Source organism: Hyperolius riggenbachi, chromosome 2 (genome assembly GCF_040937935.1).
Source record: "Hyperolius riggenbachi isolate aHypRig1 chromosome 2, aHypRig1.pri, whole genome shotgun sequence".
Lineage (NCBI taxonomy): Eukaryota > Metazoa > Chordata > Amphibia > Anura > Hyperoliidae > Hyperolius > Hyperolius riggenbachi.
The window spans coordinates 410016612-410036535 of NC_090647.1; the positions used below are offsets into that span (position 1 = coordinate 410016612).

The following is a 19924-nucleotide window of genomic DNA, read 5'->3' on the forward strand; positions in this document are numbered from 1 at the left end:
TTGTTAAGTCTCTAATTGGTGCAGAAATTCCTATTTTTATTTATTTTATTTTATTTTTTTTTTTTTGTTTTTTGTTTTTTGTTTTTTGTTTTGTTTTGTTTTGTTTTTTTTTATTTATTTTTTTTCTTATGCAGAAATCAGCATGTTTTAAGCTTCTGTGATGGGTCTATCCCTTCCGATCATTCTGATTGGCTTAAAAATTGTGCCTAACAGTAAATGCAGCTTTTACATGCTTTAAATTCTGAAGGAATTCCGCATAGAAATTCCGCTATTTACCAATTACCGCTATAGATATTCCGTTCCGGCTCACCGGAACGGAACTGCCAATTTCCGACCGGAATCGCAGAAATCTCCATTCTGCGGAATCCGACGAGCAACCGTACTGGTAAATATATGGTTGGTCTTGAACATATTAGGTTGTGTGGAGGTAAAAACATCAATTACAATATATTATCTTGAGAGCAGGAATTTTCAAGACTTGCCAGGAACAAAAGATTAGAGATGGCCCGAACCTCTGATTTTAGTTTCGCGAATCTCCTGTGAAAGTTCGGTTTGCGCGAACTTTCGCAAACCGCAAAAGACTTCAATGGTGAGGCGAACTTGGAAAACTAGAAAAATTTATGCTGGCCACAAAAGTGATGGAAAAGATGTTTCAAGGGATCTAACACCTGGAGGGGGGCATGGCGGAGTGGGATAGACGCCAGAAGTCCCAGGGAAAAATCTGGATTTGACGCAAAGCAGCATTGTAAGGGCAGAAAGCACATTGAATGCTAAATTGCAGGCCTAAAGTGCTTTAAAACATCTTGCATGTGTATACATCAATCAGGGAGTGTAATTAGAGTACTGCTTCACACTGACACACCAAACTCACTGTGTAACGCACTGCAAACAGCTGTTTGTGTAGTGACGGCCGTGCTGGACTGGTGTGCACCATGGCCAGAGTGCAGGCCGTGGCGGTTTTCAAGCCCATATGGTCACCGGGCTGAGGTAGCTGAATGATAGAACAGTGACTGACCAGCTGATCAAATTTGGTCTGTCCACAATGAAGCAACAATCTTATTATCTTGGGTGTGCCCCCCCCCCCCCCGAGACACTTATATAGCCGGCGGTCATTGCTTCATTGTGCTACGCTAGCCCCTTCACCGCGGCAAGTTAATGATCACGAAGGGGAATTGGCACATGTACATGCCTTTTATTTTGTTGTTACAGCCACAGTGTAGCCAGAAAAATTATTATAGCGGCCGCTGTTAGCAATAACAATCAGCCAGGAGCAAGCTAACAAGCCTACAAGAGCCTAACTAAGCTTGCCCTATGAGAGTCTGCAGCAGCTATCTCGTCACTAATTAGTGCAACTATGTAACTATGTAGTGCAGGCACACGAGTGAGTCCACTGCCTGACGCTGCCTGCCTTATATAAGGGGGGAGTGGGGCTCCAGGAAGGAGTGTAGCCTAATTGGCTACAATGTGCCCGTTGTCTGTGATGTAGAGGGCCAAAGTTGACCCTCATGATGCACTATGGGGGCGAACCGAACTTCCGGAAAAATTCTCGGTTCGATCCGCGATCGCGAACCACGGAAGTTTGCCGGGAACTGTTCGCCGGCGAACCGTTCGGGCCATCTCTACAAAACATCAGACAGAAAAGCCCTTGTGCGTATGTGTACATTGATTTATCATTATGCAATAAAAATCCGTTTTCCAATTGGCCAGTAAGAAATTTGACTGTGTGTGCTAGTCCTTACAGATGCAAAGGGCCTGATTTATGAAGGTATCTCCAAGAACTCCAAACGCATCCAGATTTACATCACTGAAGCCTATCGGCACAGCTGTCCTGGCACCCTAAACTTAGCTTTCCATGAACCTACAAACTCCTGCTGAACTGCACTGCAAATGTGCTGGCATACCCAGCTGTCACTATGCTCTGCTCAGGACTCTGGGAGGGAAGGAGGCACTAGGGGATGTGAGTGAGCCGCCTTCCCAACTTTAGGAGCCTGTAGGCATGTGCCTACAGTGCCTTATGGTAAATCCGGCCCTGGGGATGCCATAAGTGATCCCACAAACCCGGACTCCTTTCTAACAAAGTGTCTGCTATTGTGTGGTAGTAAATGGTAGCCCTCAACTAGGTTAAATTGAAATATAGTGGGAACTGTTGAAATAATAGTAATTAGCAATTATTTGCTTATACATGTATGCAGTGGCATAGCTGAATGGACCCCATAGCAAAATTTTCATGGAGCCCTCAGAACTAGGCACTCTTGAGCAATCCCACCTGCCCCTACCCTATGGACATGACTTGATTGGGCAATGTACAATCCCGTGCAATGTACACTGTATAGTCCTTGGGCTAAGAGACAAAGTCTGAGGGTGGAGAAACAAAGGAAAGTTAATAGTGAACACGTCAAGTACAACCTGAGCCCCCCTCTGCTCCAGGGCCCCATAGCAGTTGCTATAGCTATTGCAACGCCCGTGCCTGTATGTGTCCACAGTTTTGGATTTTAACAAAACCACACTGTATTAGATTTTCTCTTTTTTTCTTTTTCTTTTTTTTTTTTTTTTTTTTTAAGCCACTTAATAACAGACAGGTTTTGATGAATTTGGTCCTAGTTTGCTGGATCACAAATAATATACCCACTAGAAATGTGTGGAGATCTCAGGAGAGAAATTAGTGAATCAGGGCTCCAGGGTGAACTGCCGGAGAGTGTTACTACAGACATTAGAAGCTGTACCTTTTAGAGATAGGGTAGATATGATTATGAACAATTCTTTGTCAGTGCTATGTAAAATATAAACTGCTTAGACACACTGGATAAGTGATTAGACACATTTGCAGAAATACACGTTTTTTTTACTTCAGCTATCTTTTACTTCAGCTTCTATGCTGCAGGCCTTGCCTGTGTCCCAGAACTGACTGATTTTCCTGGGTAGGTGTACACAGCCCATACACTATAAACTTCATATCTTGGTATTTCACTCTTGCTCAATATTTTTATTGTAAACTGTTTATATACTTGGCCTCTTTGTGTATTCATACCTTCCAAATTGAGTCATGATTCCTGGAGGAAAATATGCTGTGTAACATCCGCCTGAGTATGGTTCTTTACACCAGTCTTTCTCTTCATAGTGCACAGGCTTATAGAAGGAATACAAATAAAACATTAAAAACATAAAACTCATTTTAACTATGAATCATAAATGTTGTAGGTATGAGGAAAACAGGAAATTTGTGCGCTGGGGGCAAGTGGACAAACAGGGAGCCGCCATTCACTCTCATAATAAATATCGTCTGATGGGCGCCGAACAGCAAAAAAGGGTCGCCCGGAGATTATTAATGTTTTCAAACTGCACTTGTGGTGATTTAAATTTACAAAATGCGCCCCTGCCGAATTATGTTTACAAAAATACTAAACATATTTATCAATTTAACTAAAATGTTATTTAAAATGTTATCCCTTAGGGCCCGTTTCCACTAGTGCGGTGCGAATCGCTGGGATTCCACCGCTGACAAAATCGCATGCGGATGCGATTCCGCATGCGATTTTTGCCGCGATTTCGCATAGGCAGGCTATCAGCGATTTTAACCATGTCACTGACTGGCTCAATGTACATTAGTTTTAGTGCGAATTCGCGGCAAAAAACGCATGTGCGATTTCCCCTATTAAATACATTGCCTGCGAATCGCCTGCATTCCACACGCAGGCGAATTCTGCAGGCCCTACCGTGCAGAAAAATCCTGCACAGAAAAACGCACCAAAAAACTGACAAGTGGAAACAGTCTCATCCACTTGTATTGGTTATGCGAATCCGCATGCAGACAACGCATGCGGATTCGCTCTAGTGGAAACGGGCCCTTACTGTTTGTAAAACATTATTATTCACATAATAAAGTGATCAGTGCGTAAATTGTAAATATATTTTTTTACAGTCACTATTTGTAAAACATTATCCACTCAATAAAGTAATCACGGGGGGGGGGGGGGGGGTTAGGGTTAGGCACCACCAGGGGGGGGGATTTAGGGTTAGGCACCACAAGGGGAGATTTAGGGTTAGGCACCACCAGGGGGGTCTTAGGGTTAGGCACCACCAGGGGGGTCTTAGGGTTAAGCACCACCAGGGGGGTCTTAGAGTTAGGCACCACCAGGGGGGTCTTAGGGGTGGGCACCACCAGGGAAGATTTAGGGTTAGGCACCACCAGGGGGGGTCTTAGGGTTAGGCACCACCAGGGAAGATTTAGGGTTAGGCACCACCAGGGGGGGGGTCTTAGGGTTAGGCACCACCAGGGAGGTCTTAGGGTTAAACACCACCAGGGGGTCTTAGAGTTAGGCACCACCAGGAGAGATTTAGGGTTAGGCACCACCAGGGGGGTCTTAGGGGTAGGCACCACCAGGGAAGATTTAGGGTTAGGCACCACCAGGGGAGGGTCTTAGGGTTAGGCACCACCAGGGGAGGGTCTTAGGGTTAGGCACCACCAGGGGGGGGTCTTAGGGTTAGGCACCACCAGCGGAGTCTTAGGGTTAGGCACCACCAGGGGGGGAATGGAGTTAGGGTTAGGCACCACCAGGGGAGTCTTAGGTTTAGGCACCGCCAGGGGGGTCTTAGGGTTAGGCATCACCAGGGGGTCTAAGGGTTAGGGATTGGTACAGGGAGGGTTCTGTGTGAGAGTAGGGTTAGGTTTAGTTGTAGTAAAATGTTAGTAATATTTACTAATGTTTTACAACAGTTATTACGAACGTACTTATATTTTTTTTCATCGTTATAAATATTTTCAGATTTTATTACATGAAGAAATGATAAATGAAGGTTATTCACAATATTATACAGTTATAACGATTATACTTATATTATCATTTTTTAACAAACGTAATAAGTTTCACTTTTAAAACAGGGAAGATTATCGTTTTCACAATGTGCGATTTCATACACACTATTAAATGTTTTCAAATTTGTAAAACATTATTGTAAACGAAATACAACACAATATTTTTATTAACGCTATTACCGCTCATCATTTACACCACGGGCCCTTTTTTCCCAACAAGCTTTTTACATGTACGCAGGTATGAGCTTGTTCTCCATGCAAAATAAATTTAGAAAGAAAGGTGGGTGTTTGCTTATACCGCAATTTCAGAAAATACATTTTCACAAATTTTATGGATTGCGTACAAAAGCTATTACAATTCTCTATCTGATGCAGCAGAACTGACTTAGAACCAATAGCTATAGTCTTTGGAAAATGAAAGATCACAGACCAATCTTACCACCCTTCAAGTAGTATGAGAGCCATACTCTGCACAGTCTATTCTATGAAGCTGAACTCCCCATCAGAAACAAATCTTTGCAAGATGTTGCACACAAACATGCTGTACAGACACAAAAGATCAGTATCTGCAAAAGATCTGTTCCTGCCAAAGATCTGTTCCTGCAAATTGCATTCATTGTCTATGAAGTCTGCAGATCATCATACACACCTTGTTTAACTGACATTCATCGGCAGATCTGAAAATCCATCCTGGTGAATCTGATCTGCAGATGAATGTCCGTTAAACAAGGTGTGTATGAGGATCTGCAGATATCATAGACTATGAATGCAATTTGCAGGAACGGTTTTTTGGCAGGAACAGATCTTTTGCAGATACTGATCTTTTGTGTCTGTACAGCATCTGTGTGTGCAGCATCTTGCAAAGATATTTTTCTGATGGGGAGTTCAGCTCCACAGAATAGACTGTGTAGGTATGGCTCTCATACTACATGGAAGGGGGTAACATTGGTCTGTGATCTTTCATTTTCAAAAGACTATAGTCTGTATATATGAGCCTTTAGAGTCCTCTAATTTCCATAATAATTAATAAGAACGTGTGGTAAGAGGTAATTAAAGTATTTGATTCTCAAAACAAGTGCTATTTATCAAAAGTAAGTCCAGGTCTTTACCCTATCTGCTCAGTCAGCTCTAGTCAGTACTATTGTTGGGCCCAGAACAGTACTCAAAGGTCAAAGATAACAATAAAATATTGATGGAGCTAGGCTTTCCTAACAAAGGCAAGCATTTTGTTTTAACCTCAAGCTAATTTGTAAGGCTAGGTTCACAGTGGTCTGTTGCATAATGCATGCGTTACAATGAGTGTGAACTGCAATGGAGACTAGACATAGATGCAGTGAGTTAGAATAACATGAACAGTTACAACGCAGTGCTGTGAACAGGCCCATAGAAATATATGGACAGTGAGTAGACATTCAGAATTATTCTGCAACGCAACTGACCACTGTGAACATAGCCCTAAAATTCCATCCAAATAGTTTTCAATCATTTACAGAAATGAAATGAATTTTATTTCAGCATATAGTTGTCAGAAAGCCAGTAATGTTATGGAAAACTATTTCAGGTCTTTTTATGTCTACACTAATACATATTGCCCGTGGTGTGGTCAATGCACTTTGTATCAGTGTGAATGAAGTCCTTAACAAAAAAGAGATGATAAAGAATGATATAATTGAAAACGATGTGTTACATGTGCCAGGCTAAAAGATAGTGGAAAGGAAATGAAATGTGTTATCTCACAAAGTGTTACCCTAGAAACTGCTATTCTTCATATTGATGGTATACAGGCAATGTCCTACTCACAATAGTATTTTTAATAAGAACATATCTCTGAATAATGCTGGGAAAAAGTTGAACGTGTATTTCTATAGATTTTTATTTGGGCACATCTGACCTGACAAATGTTTCATATCTTGATAATTTACTGATAAAAATAGTTATTACGGTACTTACATGCAGTGCTTGATCAGTTCCCATGACCTTCGCATAGTATTCACATATTTTTCTCTTCCTGTTCATGAAAGTTTTGTAAAAAAAAGACAATTTTAAATGGTGGAATATGTAATACCATATGTGCAGTGTAATATGGGATAAAACAATTGTAAGTTCCGGGCTCATAGTATATAGTCTAAATTATCTCAGAGCAGGTGTAGATCAAGGATGTACCTACAAGGGTCATCCTGAGAGTAACACAGCCATTTTCAATTAATTAAGGAAACATTTTATTTTAGACCCACTGTATTTTCTAAATAATATCAACACATAATCACCTCCATTATTTAAGCAATAATCATATCTTTTTACAGGGACTTTTGTAGCAAAATCACACTCCTCACCTATGGGTTGGGGGAAATAAATGGATGTCATGTTAATGCTGCTGAACAAACAGATACTGGCATCCTGCAGACATGTGACAATCAGTACATGGAAAGGATAACCTGACAGATGAACTTTCCAGGAAAAAAAAAGGAAAAAGGCCAACAACGTTACATTATCCTGAGAGAATGCCTTACATGGCAAATAAAAGCAAATGGTTATTATTTTCTTGAACACCAAAATAATTGGTCTTCATAATAAAACATTGATTTACCCGCACAGTGGTCACTATCCTTATGGGAGCAGGCAATGATGTTAATGCTTGTCCTAAAACCGCTTTATTTTACAGTCGCTTTGATAATAAGCACTTTGATAATAGCAAATAAAGGAAAATAACCATGATGCTAATGTTAGCTCTCTTAATGAGAGAACCATTTTAGCCTAGTACTTGCTGCAAGTCCTGCTCACATTATACATTCCCCATGCAGACTGCATTCATATTATACATTCCTCTCCTCCCTCCTTGTCCTTTCATCCAGTCCCTACTCACCCCCCAGACCCTGGGTCAGATAGCAGCTATTATTAATTCAACTTAGGTTGCTATTGCCCTGGCAGAGCTAAAATATACTATCTCCATGCCAGGACATGTTTAGTGAATTTAGGAGTGATGTTGGAGAACATCAGATCCATTAACCTGCTGAGCGGTCTGGACGAGCTCAGCTCAGCCGCTTGAGCCCAGCGTAGCCGGAACAAAAAGTTCCGGCCAGCGCTAAGGGCTGGATCGGAGGCGGCTGACGCAAAGAGGTTACGGTTGGACACCCCACAGAGGCTGCCACAGGACAGGTAATGCATAAATGCACACATTGGGGGGTAACATTTATATATTGGGGTCACCCGATTTCATGCTGAAAACGGACGGGCCTCTGCCTGTAGTACATGGGCAGAATCAACAAAAAGACAAGTTTATCGCTAAACACATTTCGATTAGAGATACATTTGTCTCTTTGTCAAATCTGCCCATAATCGTTGGGTCTATGGGCACCTTTGGAGCCCAAACCAGCTCTTCTGAAATAGAAAATTGTGTGTTTCTCAACTGCTCAGTGTGCACCATGCCTGCATTATTAGTTAAGTAAATGGGAAGGTAACATTAAGGATTACCAGCCTCCCAAGTCTTATTAACCATAGTGGCCAGGAATATAAAGACAGCAATTCATGATACTTTTAACTTTTTGGGCTTGATTCACTAAACGGCGCTAAGCCAGTTAGTGTGCCCTAAGTGTTAGTGTGTGCAAACCACGGCGTTAGGTGGTTTGCGCCCACACAGTTGAAATAATCCTGCTCACTGCGTGCGCAGCTCGGATAATAGTGCGCATTGCTGGTACTTAAAAGTTGCACCCGATGCGACGAAAATGATGCATCGGGTGCCCGTTAAGCAGCGCTATGATGCGCCACTTCGGGGGCACCTGTTGCGTCATTTTCATTGCATCAGGTGCGGCTTTTAAGGACCAGCGGGTGCAACGTTATTGTCACACCACGCACTAATATCAGTGCACCCGCAGTGCACCGGGCCGTGCGCAAAGTAGCTTTGCGCACACTAGCGGCCAAAAAGGGCTTTTCACACCAGCACTAACACTTAGCGCCGGTTAGTTAATCAAGCCCTTTATCTCTTCCCTGCACTCAGAAGTGATTTTTGCAGTTGCACAGGAGATTTATGACCGCTTATTGGTTATCAGAGAAACCTTGATTCATAGCATTCGTTTATTAACACTTCCCATGAGGGGGAAAAAAAGGACACAGAGAAGTTCTAAACAGGATTGGTACAATACTGTACTGTACACCCATATTATTATTACATGTCGATTCAGGGCCAGTTTAAGTGGCTGTACTATTTTAACCAGTAAGGATGGATAATGACCTGGGGAAAAGCCAGAAATATTTATATGAATAATATATAGGGAATTATTCTTTTCTGGATGATTATTTTTACAGTAAAGTCACTTTTTATTAGAAAACCTATAGAAACACGCTAAAAGGAGCACTAAAATGAAGAACTGTAAAATTGTGAATGTATATGCACACATACATATATTATAAAGATTTGCCTTGAGTAATTCACTGTAAATTACTCATTTGACACCTCAATAGAGATGTCCCGAACGGTTCCAGGCGAACTTCGGGTGGTTTGCCTTTGCAGAGAACCGGGAACCTTTTTTCAAAAAAGTTTGGTTCGCCCATAGACTTTAATGGCGCCGACTTTAGCGGTTAATAGCAAAGTCCCCTTACATAGTAAAAACACCAAAATTGTTGGGAATGTTAAGTGGAATAGTGGGAACAAGCAGAATTTTTTTTTCAAAAAGACCTTATACTTTTTGAGAAAATCAATTTTAAAGTTTTCAAAGTAAAATGAGCCGATTCATTAAAGAGAACCAGATGATTCATGAACCTTTAGTATAGCAGAGAATGCGTCCTGAGCAGGACGTGAAGCTGCCGACTCCGCTGCTGTCTCTCCCCACCTGCCTGCACCTGTCACCCTCACCTAGCCTGGCACCCATGGGTGCACCGGGTGCCAGGCTAGGTGAGGGTGACAGGTGAGGAGGTGGGGAGAGATAGCATGAGCCGTCAGCCATGCGTCCGAAAGGACGCATTCTCTGCTATGTGGGAAGCGTCGGAGATGTTCAATAAACTTAATTGAAGATCGCAACATAAGAGGATACATTGTTCGTTGGATCGTTTACCGTGGATATTGGCGTGGGAATTTTTTTTAAAGGTACAGGTAAGTATTTATGGTTAATTTAGAATAATAAAATACTTTTCTCGTGGTTGTGTTTTTATTTCATTTAACCCTTTGTGAAAATGGGTAAGGGGTACTGTGTACCCTTATACTCATTTCTCCTGGGAGGGGGGTGGGCATCTGGGGTCCCCTTCTTAAAGGGGACTCCCAGATGCCACCATGAACCCCCCATGGAGTCGTTGCCCCACCTCCTGCTGGGGCACCGGAGGTGGGGAAGAGCCCCTTTTCCATGGATTGGACTCCGAGGGGGCTCCGAGGGGAGGGGAAGGCTTCTCATTCCCCCTCAAAATGGCCACCACAGATTGCCGCGGTTGCGCAGTCCGCATAGACGCGATTGCGACTGCGCAGCTCTAGGACCTCCTCCTGGTGCGTCCGATGTATGCACGCATATTGATGACGCGGCGGGAGGAGGGCCTAGAGCTCTGCAGCCGCAATAGCGCCTATGCGGACTGCACAGCAGCGGCAATCTGTGGCAGCCATATTGAGGGGGGAATGAGAACCCGACCTGTTTGGAGGGTCAGGACCTGACCAGGGCCGGTATTACTGCGGAATCTATGGGGGAATGAACGGGAGGGTGCGGATGGCGTCCTCCATGGATCTGGATTATGAAAAGGTATTTAACTTTTTTCACATTTGTGGCCTCGGAAGTCCGTTAAATATTGTTTCCTGCTATCTTTTTAACATGTCCTGCACATTTGGTGTTGCTAGGATGTAAGGGGCCTTTGCTATTAACTGCTAAAGTCTTATAGTGGTGCAAAAGTGCTGAATTCTGCCATAGGCTTCCATTAGGCTCCCTATTTCACTTTCAAAAATCTCAAATCTTTTCAAAGGGCAATGGCTCAGCAGTGGCAAATTTTCTAGCATTGTAGGAACTCTTAGGGGAATCATAACTGGTGAGTTTCGGGCCCCTAGGCCAAAGAGGTCATAGCCTAGGGTCACAAAAACCTGTTTTATTTGGACAATCTCAATGGTGGAGATTCTGACGAACATAAATTGCAGCCATGGCCGTTAGCAACGTCTGAATCTCATGACATGTCTCATGCAGGTAGAAGGCATATTGTTATACTTTTACTCCAAAGTTGGGTTCCATACATCTCTGCAAACCTGAGTTACAGGGGTGCAAAAATGGTAAAATCCCCCATAGGCTTTCATTAGGCCCCTATTTCACTTTCCAAAAGAGCTGCACAGCCGCAATTACGTCTATGCGGACTGCGCAGCCACGGCAATCTGTGGCGGCCATATTGAGGGGGGAATAAGGACCCAACCCGTTTGGACGGGTCGGGACCCGACCGGGGCCGTTATTACTGCGGGTGTCATGGCGGAATGAACGGGAGGGCGCAGATGGCGTCCTCCATGGATCTGGATTATGAAATGGTATTTAATTTTTTTCATACTTGTGGCCTCGTAAGTCCGGGCTTGTTTGCGCTGATCTGTGCAGCGTGGGCTCTCCAGCCCACAGCACAGATCAGCAGACAGCCAGGGCAACCAGACTTCCCCCCCCCTTTTTTCCCCACTAGGGGGATGTCCTGCTGGGGGGGTCTGTACGCCGCCGGCTATTTTTAATCAGCGGAGGGGGCTCCTCAAAGCCCCCCTCCGCAGCGATTTTTCACCTCCTTTCCCTTCCCTCCCTCTCCTCTTTCCACTGGGCGGCGCAGGACGGAGATCCGTCCTGCACCGCCTCTAATAGGCTTCAGCCTATCAGCTGCCGGCAATCCCCAGCCAATCAGAGGCCGGGGATCGACGATCTCCTTTACAGTGCTGCTGCTCCTTTACGCAGCAGCGCCGTATGATGTAAATAGCAGCGCCTCGCAGGTTGTGCACGGAGACACCCTCCGTGAACTGACATAGAAAAGCCGCTCGAACGAGCGGCCGTTTCCATATAAAACCACTTAACACCTAGAAATATATAAATATATATATATATATATATATATATATATATAATTATTTTTGTGTGCTGAGTGTGGGAAATCTGAAAAAAAAAATGACGTGGGGTCCCCCCTCACGAGCCTCTGTAACCTCTTGTCCCCCATGCAGGCTGGGATAGCCAGAATGCGGAGCCCCGGCCGACTGGGGCTTCTCACCCTGAGCTCTACCAGCCCGCATGGTCCATGGTATGGGGGGCTCCGGGGGGAGGGAGGGGCAGCCAAGCCTTCCCCTCCCAACTTTCCCCCCCCCCCCCAGGGCCCTTGTCCAATCCATGCACAAGGGGCTCTTCCCCACCTCCGGTGCCCCAGGAGGAGGTGGAGGTGACGACTCCCTTGGGGGGGGGTTCATGGTGGCATCTGGGAGTCCCCTTTTAAGAAGAGGATCCCAGATGCCCACCCCCTCCCAGGAGAAATAGACATAAAAATTTCCACAAAGGGTTAAATTAAATAAAAACACAACCACGAAAAAAGTCCTTTAATTTTCTTAATTAACCAGAAATACTTACCTGTAACTTTAAAAAAAATTCCCACGCCAATATCCTCGGTAAATGTTCCCACACCAGTATCCTCCTATGTTGCGATCTTCAATTAAGTTGATTGAAGATCTCCGAAGCTCCCCACCCACATAGCAGAGAATTATTATTATTATTATTATTTTTGGACGCATAGCTGCTAGCTCCCGCTTTCTCTCCCCACCTGCCTGCCTGCCTGCACCTGTCAACCCCCACCTAGGCTGCACTGGGTGCCAGCCTAGGTGGGGGTTGACAGGTGCAGGCAGGTGGGGAGTAGTGTTGGGCGAACAGTGTTCGCCACTGTTTGGGTTCTGCAGAACATCACCCTGTTCGGGTGATGTTCGGGTTCGGCCGAACACCTTATGGTGTTCGGCCAAACTGTTCGGCCATATGGCCGAACTAAGAGCGCATGGCCGAACGTTACCCGAACGTTCGGCTAGCGCTGTGATTGGCCGAACGGGTCACGTGCAGTGTTGGGCGAACATCTAGATGTTCGGGTTCGGGCCGAACATGGCCGAACTCCGAACATAATGGAAGTCATTAGGGACCCGAACTTTCGTGCTTTGTAAAGCCTCCTTATATGCTACATACCCCAAATTTACAGGGTATGTGCACCTTGGGAGTGGGTACAAGAGGAAAAAAAATTTAGCAAAAAGAGCTTATAGTTTTTGAGAAAATCGATTTTAAAGTTTCAAAGGGAAAACTGTCTTTTAAATGCGGGAAATGTCTGTTTTCTTTGCACAGGTAACATGCTTTTTGTCGGCATGCAGTCATAAATGTAATACATATAAGAGGTTCCAGGAAAAGGGACCGGTAACGCTAACCCAGCAGCAGCACACGTGATGGAACAGGAGGAGGGTGGCGCAGGAGGAGAAGGCCACGCTTCGAGACACAACAACCCAGGCCTTGCATGAGGACAAGAAGCGTGCGGATAGCAATTTGCATTTTGTCGCCATGCAGTCATAAATGTAATACAGATGAGAGGTTCAATAAACAGGGACCGGAAACGCTAACCCATCACAGATGTTCATTGTTCATGTTACTTGGTTGGGGTCCGGGAGTGTTGCGTAGTCGTTTCCAATCCAGGATTGATTCATTTTAATTTGAGTCAGACGGTCTGCATTTTCTGTGGAGAGGCGGATACGCCGCCGATCTGTGACGATGCCTCCGGCAGCACTGAAACAGCGTTCCGACATAACGCTGGCTGCCGGGCAAGCCAGCACCTCTATTGCGTACATTGCCAGTTTGTGCCAGGTGTCTAGCTTCGATACCCAATAGTTGAAGGGTGCAGATGGATTGTTCAACACAGCTACGCCATCTGACATGTAGTCCTTGACCATCTTCTCCAGGCGATCGGTGTTGGAGGTGGATCTGCACGCTTGCTGTTCTGTGTGCTGCTGCATGGGTGTCAGAAAATTTTCCCACTCCAAGGACACTGCCGATACCATTCCCTTTTGGGCACTAGCTGCGGCTTGTGTTGTTTGCTGCCCTCCTGGTCGTCCTGGGTTTGCGGAAGTCAGTCTGTCGGCGTACAACTGGCTAGAGGAGGGGGAGGATGTCAATCTCCTCTTTAAAGTCTCCACAAGGGCCTGCTGGTATTCTTCCATTTTGACCTGTCTGGCTCTTTCTTCAAGCAGTTTTGGAACATTGTGTTTGTACCGTGGATCCAGAAGGGTATAAACCCAGTAATTGGTGTTGTCCAGAATGCGCACAATGCGTGGGTCGCGTTCAATGCAGTCCTAGGCCGAAGAGGTCATAGCCTAGGGTCACAAAACCTTTTTATTTGGACAATTTCAATGGTGGCGAGTCTGACGTACATAAATCGCAGCAATGGCCGTTAGCAACGTCTGAATCTCACGAAATGTCTCATGCAGGTAGAAGACATATTGTTAGACTTGGGCTCCAAAGATGGGTTCCCTACATCTCTGCAAACCAGAGTTACAGGGCTCCAAATTTGGTAAAATCACCCATAGGCTTTCATTGGGCCTCCTATTTACAGTTCCAAAATCTCACATCTTTTCAAAGGGCAATTACTCAGCAGTGGCAAATTTTCTAGCATTGTAGGGACCCTTAGGGGGAACATGACTGGTGAGTTTCGGGCCCCTAGGCCAAAGAGGTCATAGCCTAGGGTCACAAAAACCTGTTTATTTGGGCTATTTCAATGGTAGTGATGGTGACGTACATAAATCGCAGCAATGGCCGTTAGCAAAGTCTGAATCTCATGAAATGTCTCATGCAGGTAGAAGACATATTGTTAGACTTGGGTTCCAAAGACGGGGTCCCTACATCTCTGCAAACCAGAGTTACAGGGGTCCAAAATTGGTAAAATCCCCCATAGGATTTCATTGCCTCCCTATTTCACTTTCCAAAATCTCACATCTTTTCAAAGGGCAATGGCTCAGCAGTACCAAATTTTCTAGCATTGTAGGGACCCTTAGGGGGATCATGACTGGTGAGTTTTGCCACTGCTGAGCCATTGCCCTTTGAAATGGTGTGAGATTTTGGAACGGTAAATAGGAGGCCCAATGAAAGCCTATGGGGGATTTTACCAATTTTGGACCCCTGTAACTCTGGTTTGCAGAGATGTAGGGACCCCATCTTTGGAATCCAAGTCTAACAATATGTCTTTTACCTGCATGAGACATTTCGTGAGATTCAGACGTTGCTAACGGCCATGGCTGAGATTTATGTACGCCACCATCACTACCATTGAAATAGCCCAAATAAACAGGTTTTTGTGACCCTAGGCTATGACCTCTTCGGCCTAGGGGCCCGAAACTCACCAGTCATGTTCCTCCTAAGGGTCCCTACAATGCTAGAAAATTTGGTACTGCTGAGCCATTGCCCTTTGAAAAGATGTGAGATTTTTGAAAGTGAAATAGGGAGGCAATGAAATCCTATGGGGGATTTTACCAATTTTGGACCCCTGTAACTCTGGTTTGCAGAGATGTAGGGACCCCATCTTTGGAATTCAAGTCTAACAATATGTCTTCTACCTGCATGAGACATTTCGTGAGATTCAGACTTTGCTAACGGCCATTGCTGCGATTTATGTACGTCACCATCACTACCATTGAAATAGCCCAAATAAACAGGTTTTTGTGACCCTAGGCTATGACCTCTTCGGCCTAGGACTGCATTGAACGCGACCCACGCATTGTGCGCATTCTGGACAACACCAATTACTGGGTTTATACCCTTCTGGATCCACGGTACAAACACAATGTTCCAAAACTGCTTGAAGAAAGAGCCAGACAGGTCAAAATGGAAGAATACCAGCAGGCCCTTGTGGAGACTTTAAAGAGGAGATTGACATCCTCCCCCTCCTCTAGCCAGTTGTACGCCGACAGACTGACTTCCGCAAACCCAGGATGACCAGGAGGGCAGCAAACAACACAAGCCGCAGCTAGTGCCCAAAAGGGAATGGTATCGGCAGTGTCCTTGGAGTGGGAACATTTTCTGACACCCATGCAGCAGCACACAGAACAGCAAGCGTGCAGATCCACCTCCAACACCGATCGCCTGGAGAAGATGGTCAAGGACTACATGTCAGATGGCGTAGCTGTGTTGAACAATCCATCTGCACCCTTCAACTATTGGGTATCGAAGCTAGACACCTGGCACAAACTGGCAATGTACGCAATAGAGGTGCTGGCTTGCCCGGCAGCCAGCGTTATGTCGGAACGCTGTTTCAGTGCTGCCGGAGGCATCGTCACAGATCGGCGGCGTATCCGCCTCTCCACAGAAAATGCAGACCGTCTGACTCAAATTAAAATGAATCAATCCTGGATTGGAAACGACTACGCAACACTCCCGGACCTCAACCTAGTAACATGAACAATGAACATCTGTGATGGGTTAGCGTTTCCGGTCCCTGTTTATTGAACCTCTCATCTGTATTACATTTATGACTGCATGGCGACAAAATGCAAATTGCTATCCGCACGCTTCTTGTCCTCATGCAAGGCCTGGGTTGTTGTGTCTCAAAGCGTGGCCTTCTCCTCCTGCGCCACTCTCCTCCTGTTCCATCACGTGTGCTGCTGCTGGGTTAGCGTTACCGGTCCCTTTTCCTGGAACCTCTTATATGTATTACATTTATGACTGCATGCCGACAAAAAGCATGTTACCTGTGCAAAGAAAACAGACATTTCCCGCATTTAAAAGACAGTTTTCCCTTTGAAACTTTAAAATCGATTTTCTCAAAAACTATAAGCTCTTTTTGCTAATTTTTTTTTCCTCTTGTACCCACTCCCAAGGTGCACATACCCTGTAAATTTGGGGTATGTAGCATGTAAGGAGGCTTTACAAAGCACAAAAGTTCGGGTCCCCATTGACTTCCATTATGTTCGGAGTTCGGGTCGAACACCCGAACATCGCGGCCATGTTCGGCCTGTTCGGCCCGAACCCGAACATCTAGATATTCGCCCAACACTAGTGGGGAGAGACAGCAGCGAGAGACAGCAGATTTACGTCCTGCCGAGGACGCATTCTCTTGCTATACTAACAGGTCATGAATGAGGCGGATCTTTTTAATCGGTTCTTTTTTTATGAATCAACTCAAAAAGATGTTTTCCTCTTGTTCCCACTGTTCTTCTTAACATTCCCAGTAATTTTGGTATTGCTAGCTTTTAAAGGGGCTTTGCTATTAACTGCTAAATTCGGCGGGCGTTTAATTTTCCCACGGTCAGAAGGAGTTACTTTTAAAATGATTTTCTCAAAAACTTTAAGGTGTTTTTGTAAAAAAATTTCCCCTCTTGTAGTCACTGAAAGATCTCAGGTGTTAGACACCTTGAAACATCTTTTCCATCACTTTTCTGGCCAGCAGAAATGTTTCTAGTTTTCAAAGTTCGCCTCCCCATTGAAGTCTATTGCGGTTTGCGGAAGTTCGTGCAAACCAAACCTTCCACGGCAGTTCGCGAACAGGGTTCGCGAACCAAAAATCGGAGGGCCGCTACATCACTACACCTCAATCTGACACCTCTGACCTCTTACCAATGGGTTTTGAACTAGTCCATCTCCACATGGGGGACTTACAGACTTTTCTTTAATTTCAACAGTGCTTACTGAATGGCAGTTGCTTAGTTCAATTGGCAGAATAGTGTTTGAGTAAGTATGCTTGCTGGACAATGTCTTTTTATAGATATTTGCCAGGGAGTGTTTATAAAAGACTCCACCATGAGAAGGTGAACGAGTACAAAACGCATTGGTAAGAGGTCAGAGCTGTTAGATTAAAATGCCTATTGTCGGTGGTAGTTCTCTATATACACAGTTTTACAATTTTAGCCATAGTGCCCCTTTAATCCAACTGTATCAGTTTACTCAATGGAGAACTTATTTATTTATACCCCACTTTTGCTGAACATTATTATAATCTATGATGTTTCTGTAAAGGTATTAAAAAGAATGTTAGATAAACAAACAAAATTATAATATGATTCCTCACAATCTCATGAAGCACTCCTTCAAATTACTCCAGACAAATATGAAATTCTGTACATTCCAAAAGGTATAGGAACATGCCCTTGAGTTCTTCTAGTCATTAAACTTTTGAGCATTATATAACCATGTGATTAATTACTTTTAATTATATGTCAGCTATTCTCAACTAACCTGAAAACACTCGTCAAGCTGCTAAAGTTGTCAAGGTAGTGTAGCGTGCTGGAATGAGCATATCTATTAATTCTACTATTTCCAGTGCCTTCAAAAGAAGTGCCACAATCTCGGATTGAGGTGAAATAGTTTCCGTTTGCCACGATAATTGAAACGTGATCGGTAATCATCGCATCCTAATTCCTACTAACTAATCCAATCAGAAATCTAAATAACAGATCGATTCTTTTAATCTGATCAAATTAGATAGAGGGAATTCTTCCATTAATGGGTGAGACCAATTAGAAACAATCTTCTTATGTCAAGTTTGACCCAATCAAGAGTTGCAAGCTCTAGCCATCCAATAGTAAAACACTCTGAATAGATCCAGGCAATTTTTGCTTCTGCAAAACTTATGTTTTTCAATGTTGTCTGAAGGACCTTAACACATTAGGCTCAGGCTAGGTTCACAGTGGTCAATTACAGAAAACGTGCTTTAAAATGAGTGTGAACTGCAATGAAGACTGGACATAGTCTTTAAATGAAACCTGAAGTGAGAGGGATATGGAGGCTGCTATATTTATTTCCTTGTAAACCATGCCAGTTGCCTGGCAGTCCTGTTGATCTTCTGGCATAAGTAGTGGCAAAAGAGTCAAAACCCTGGAACAATCATATGGCTAATCCAGTAAAACCTGAGTCAGCTGAGTCAGAATCCCTGATCTGCTGCATGCTTGTTCAGGGTCTATGGCTAAAAGTATTAGAGGTACAAGATCAGGAGGACTGCCAGGTAACTGGTATTAATTAAAAGGAAATAAATATGGCAGCCTCCATATCCCTCTCAACTCAGGTTTATTTTAACCACTTGAGGACCTAGGGCTTTCTACCCCTTAAGGACCGGCCACTTTTTTTCCATTCAGACCACTGCAGCTTTCACGGTTTATTGCTCGCTCATACAACCTACCACCTAAATGAATTTTGGCTCCTTTTCTTGTCACTAATAAAGCTTTCTTTTGATGCTATTTGATTGCTCCTGCGATTTTTACTTTTTATTATATTCATCAAAAAAGACATGAATTTTGGCAAAAAAATGATTTTTTTAACTTTCTGTGCTGACATTTTTCAAATAAAGTAAAATTTCTGTATACATGCAGCGCGAAAAATGTGGACAAACATGTTTTTGATTAAAAAAAACCCATTCAGTGTATATTTATTGGTTTGGGTAAAAGTTATAGCGTTTACAAACTATGGTGCCAAAAGTGAATTTTCCCATTTTCAAGCATCTCTGACTTTTCTGACCCCCTGTCATGTTTCATGAGGGGCTAGAATTCCAGGATAGTATAAATACCCCCCAAATGACCCCATTTTGGAAAGAAGACATCCCAAAGTATTCACTGAGAGGCATAGTAAGTTCATAGAAGATATTATTTTTTGTCACAAGTAAGCGGAAAATGACACTTTGTGAGAAAAAAAAAAAAAAAAAAAAAGTTTCCATTTATTCTAACTTGCGACAAAAAAAAATGAAATCTGCCACGGACTCACCATGCCCCTCTCTGAATACCTTGAAGGGTCTACTTTCCAAAATGGATCATTTGTGGGGTGTGTTTACTGTCCTGACATTTTGGGGGGTGCTAAATTGTAAGCACCCCTGTAAAGCCTAAAGGTGCTCATTGGACTTTGGACCCCTTAGCGCAGTTAGGCTGCAAAAAAGTGCCACACATGTGGTATTGCCGTACTCAGGAGAAGTAGTATAATGTGTTTTGGGGTGTATTTTTACACATACCCATGCTGGGTGGGAGAAATATCTCTGTAAATGACAATTTGTTAATTTTTTTTACACACAATTGTCCATTTACAGAGATATTTCTCCCACTCAGCATGGGTATGTGTAAAAATACACCACAAAACACATTATACTACTTCTCCTGAGTACGGCGATACCACATGTGTGGCACTTTTTTGCACCCTAACTGCGCTAAAG

At 43.9% G+C, this 19924-nt stretch overlaps 1 protein-coding gene across 1 annotated transcript in view; it reads right to left on the bottom strand.

The window, feature by feature from the left end:
• Window positions 1–19924, bottom strand: part of LOC137544515 (amine oxidase [flavin-containing] B-like) — a 223187-nt gene that overhangs the window by 46422 nt on the left and 156841 nt on the right. The window contains exons 11-12 of the mRNA XM_068265601.1: window positions 6764–6821; window positions 3029–3126 (exon numbers count right to left, since the gene is read on the bottom strand). Coding sequence (XP_068121702.1) covers window positions 3029–3126; window positions 6764–6821 — 156 coding nt within the window. The remainder of the gene's footprint in view (window positions 1–3028; window positions 3127–6763; window positions 6822–19924) is intronic.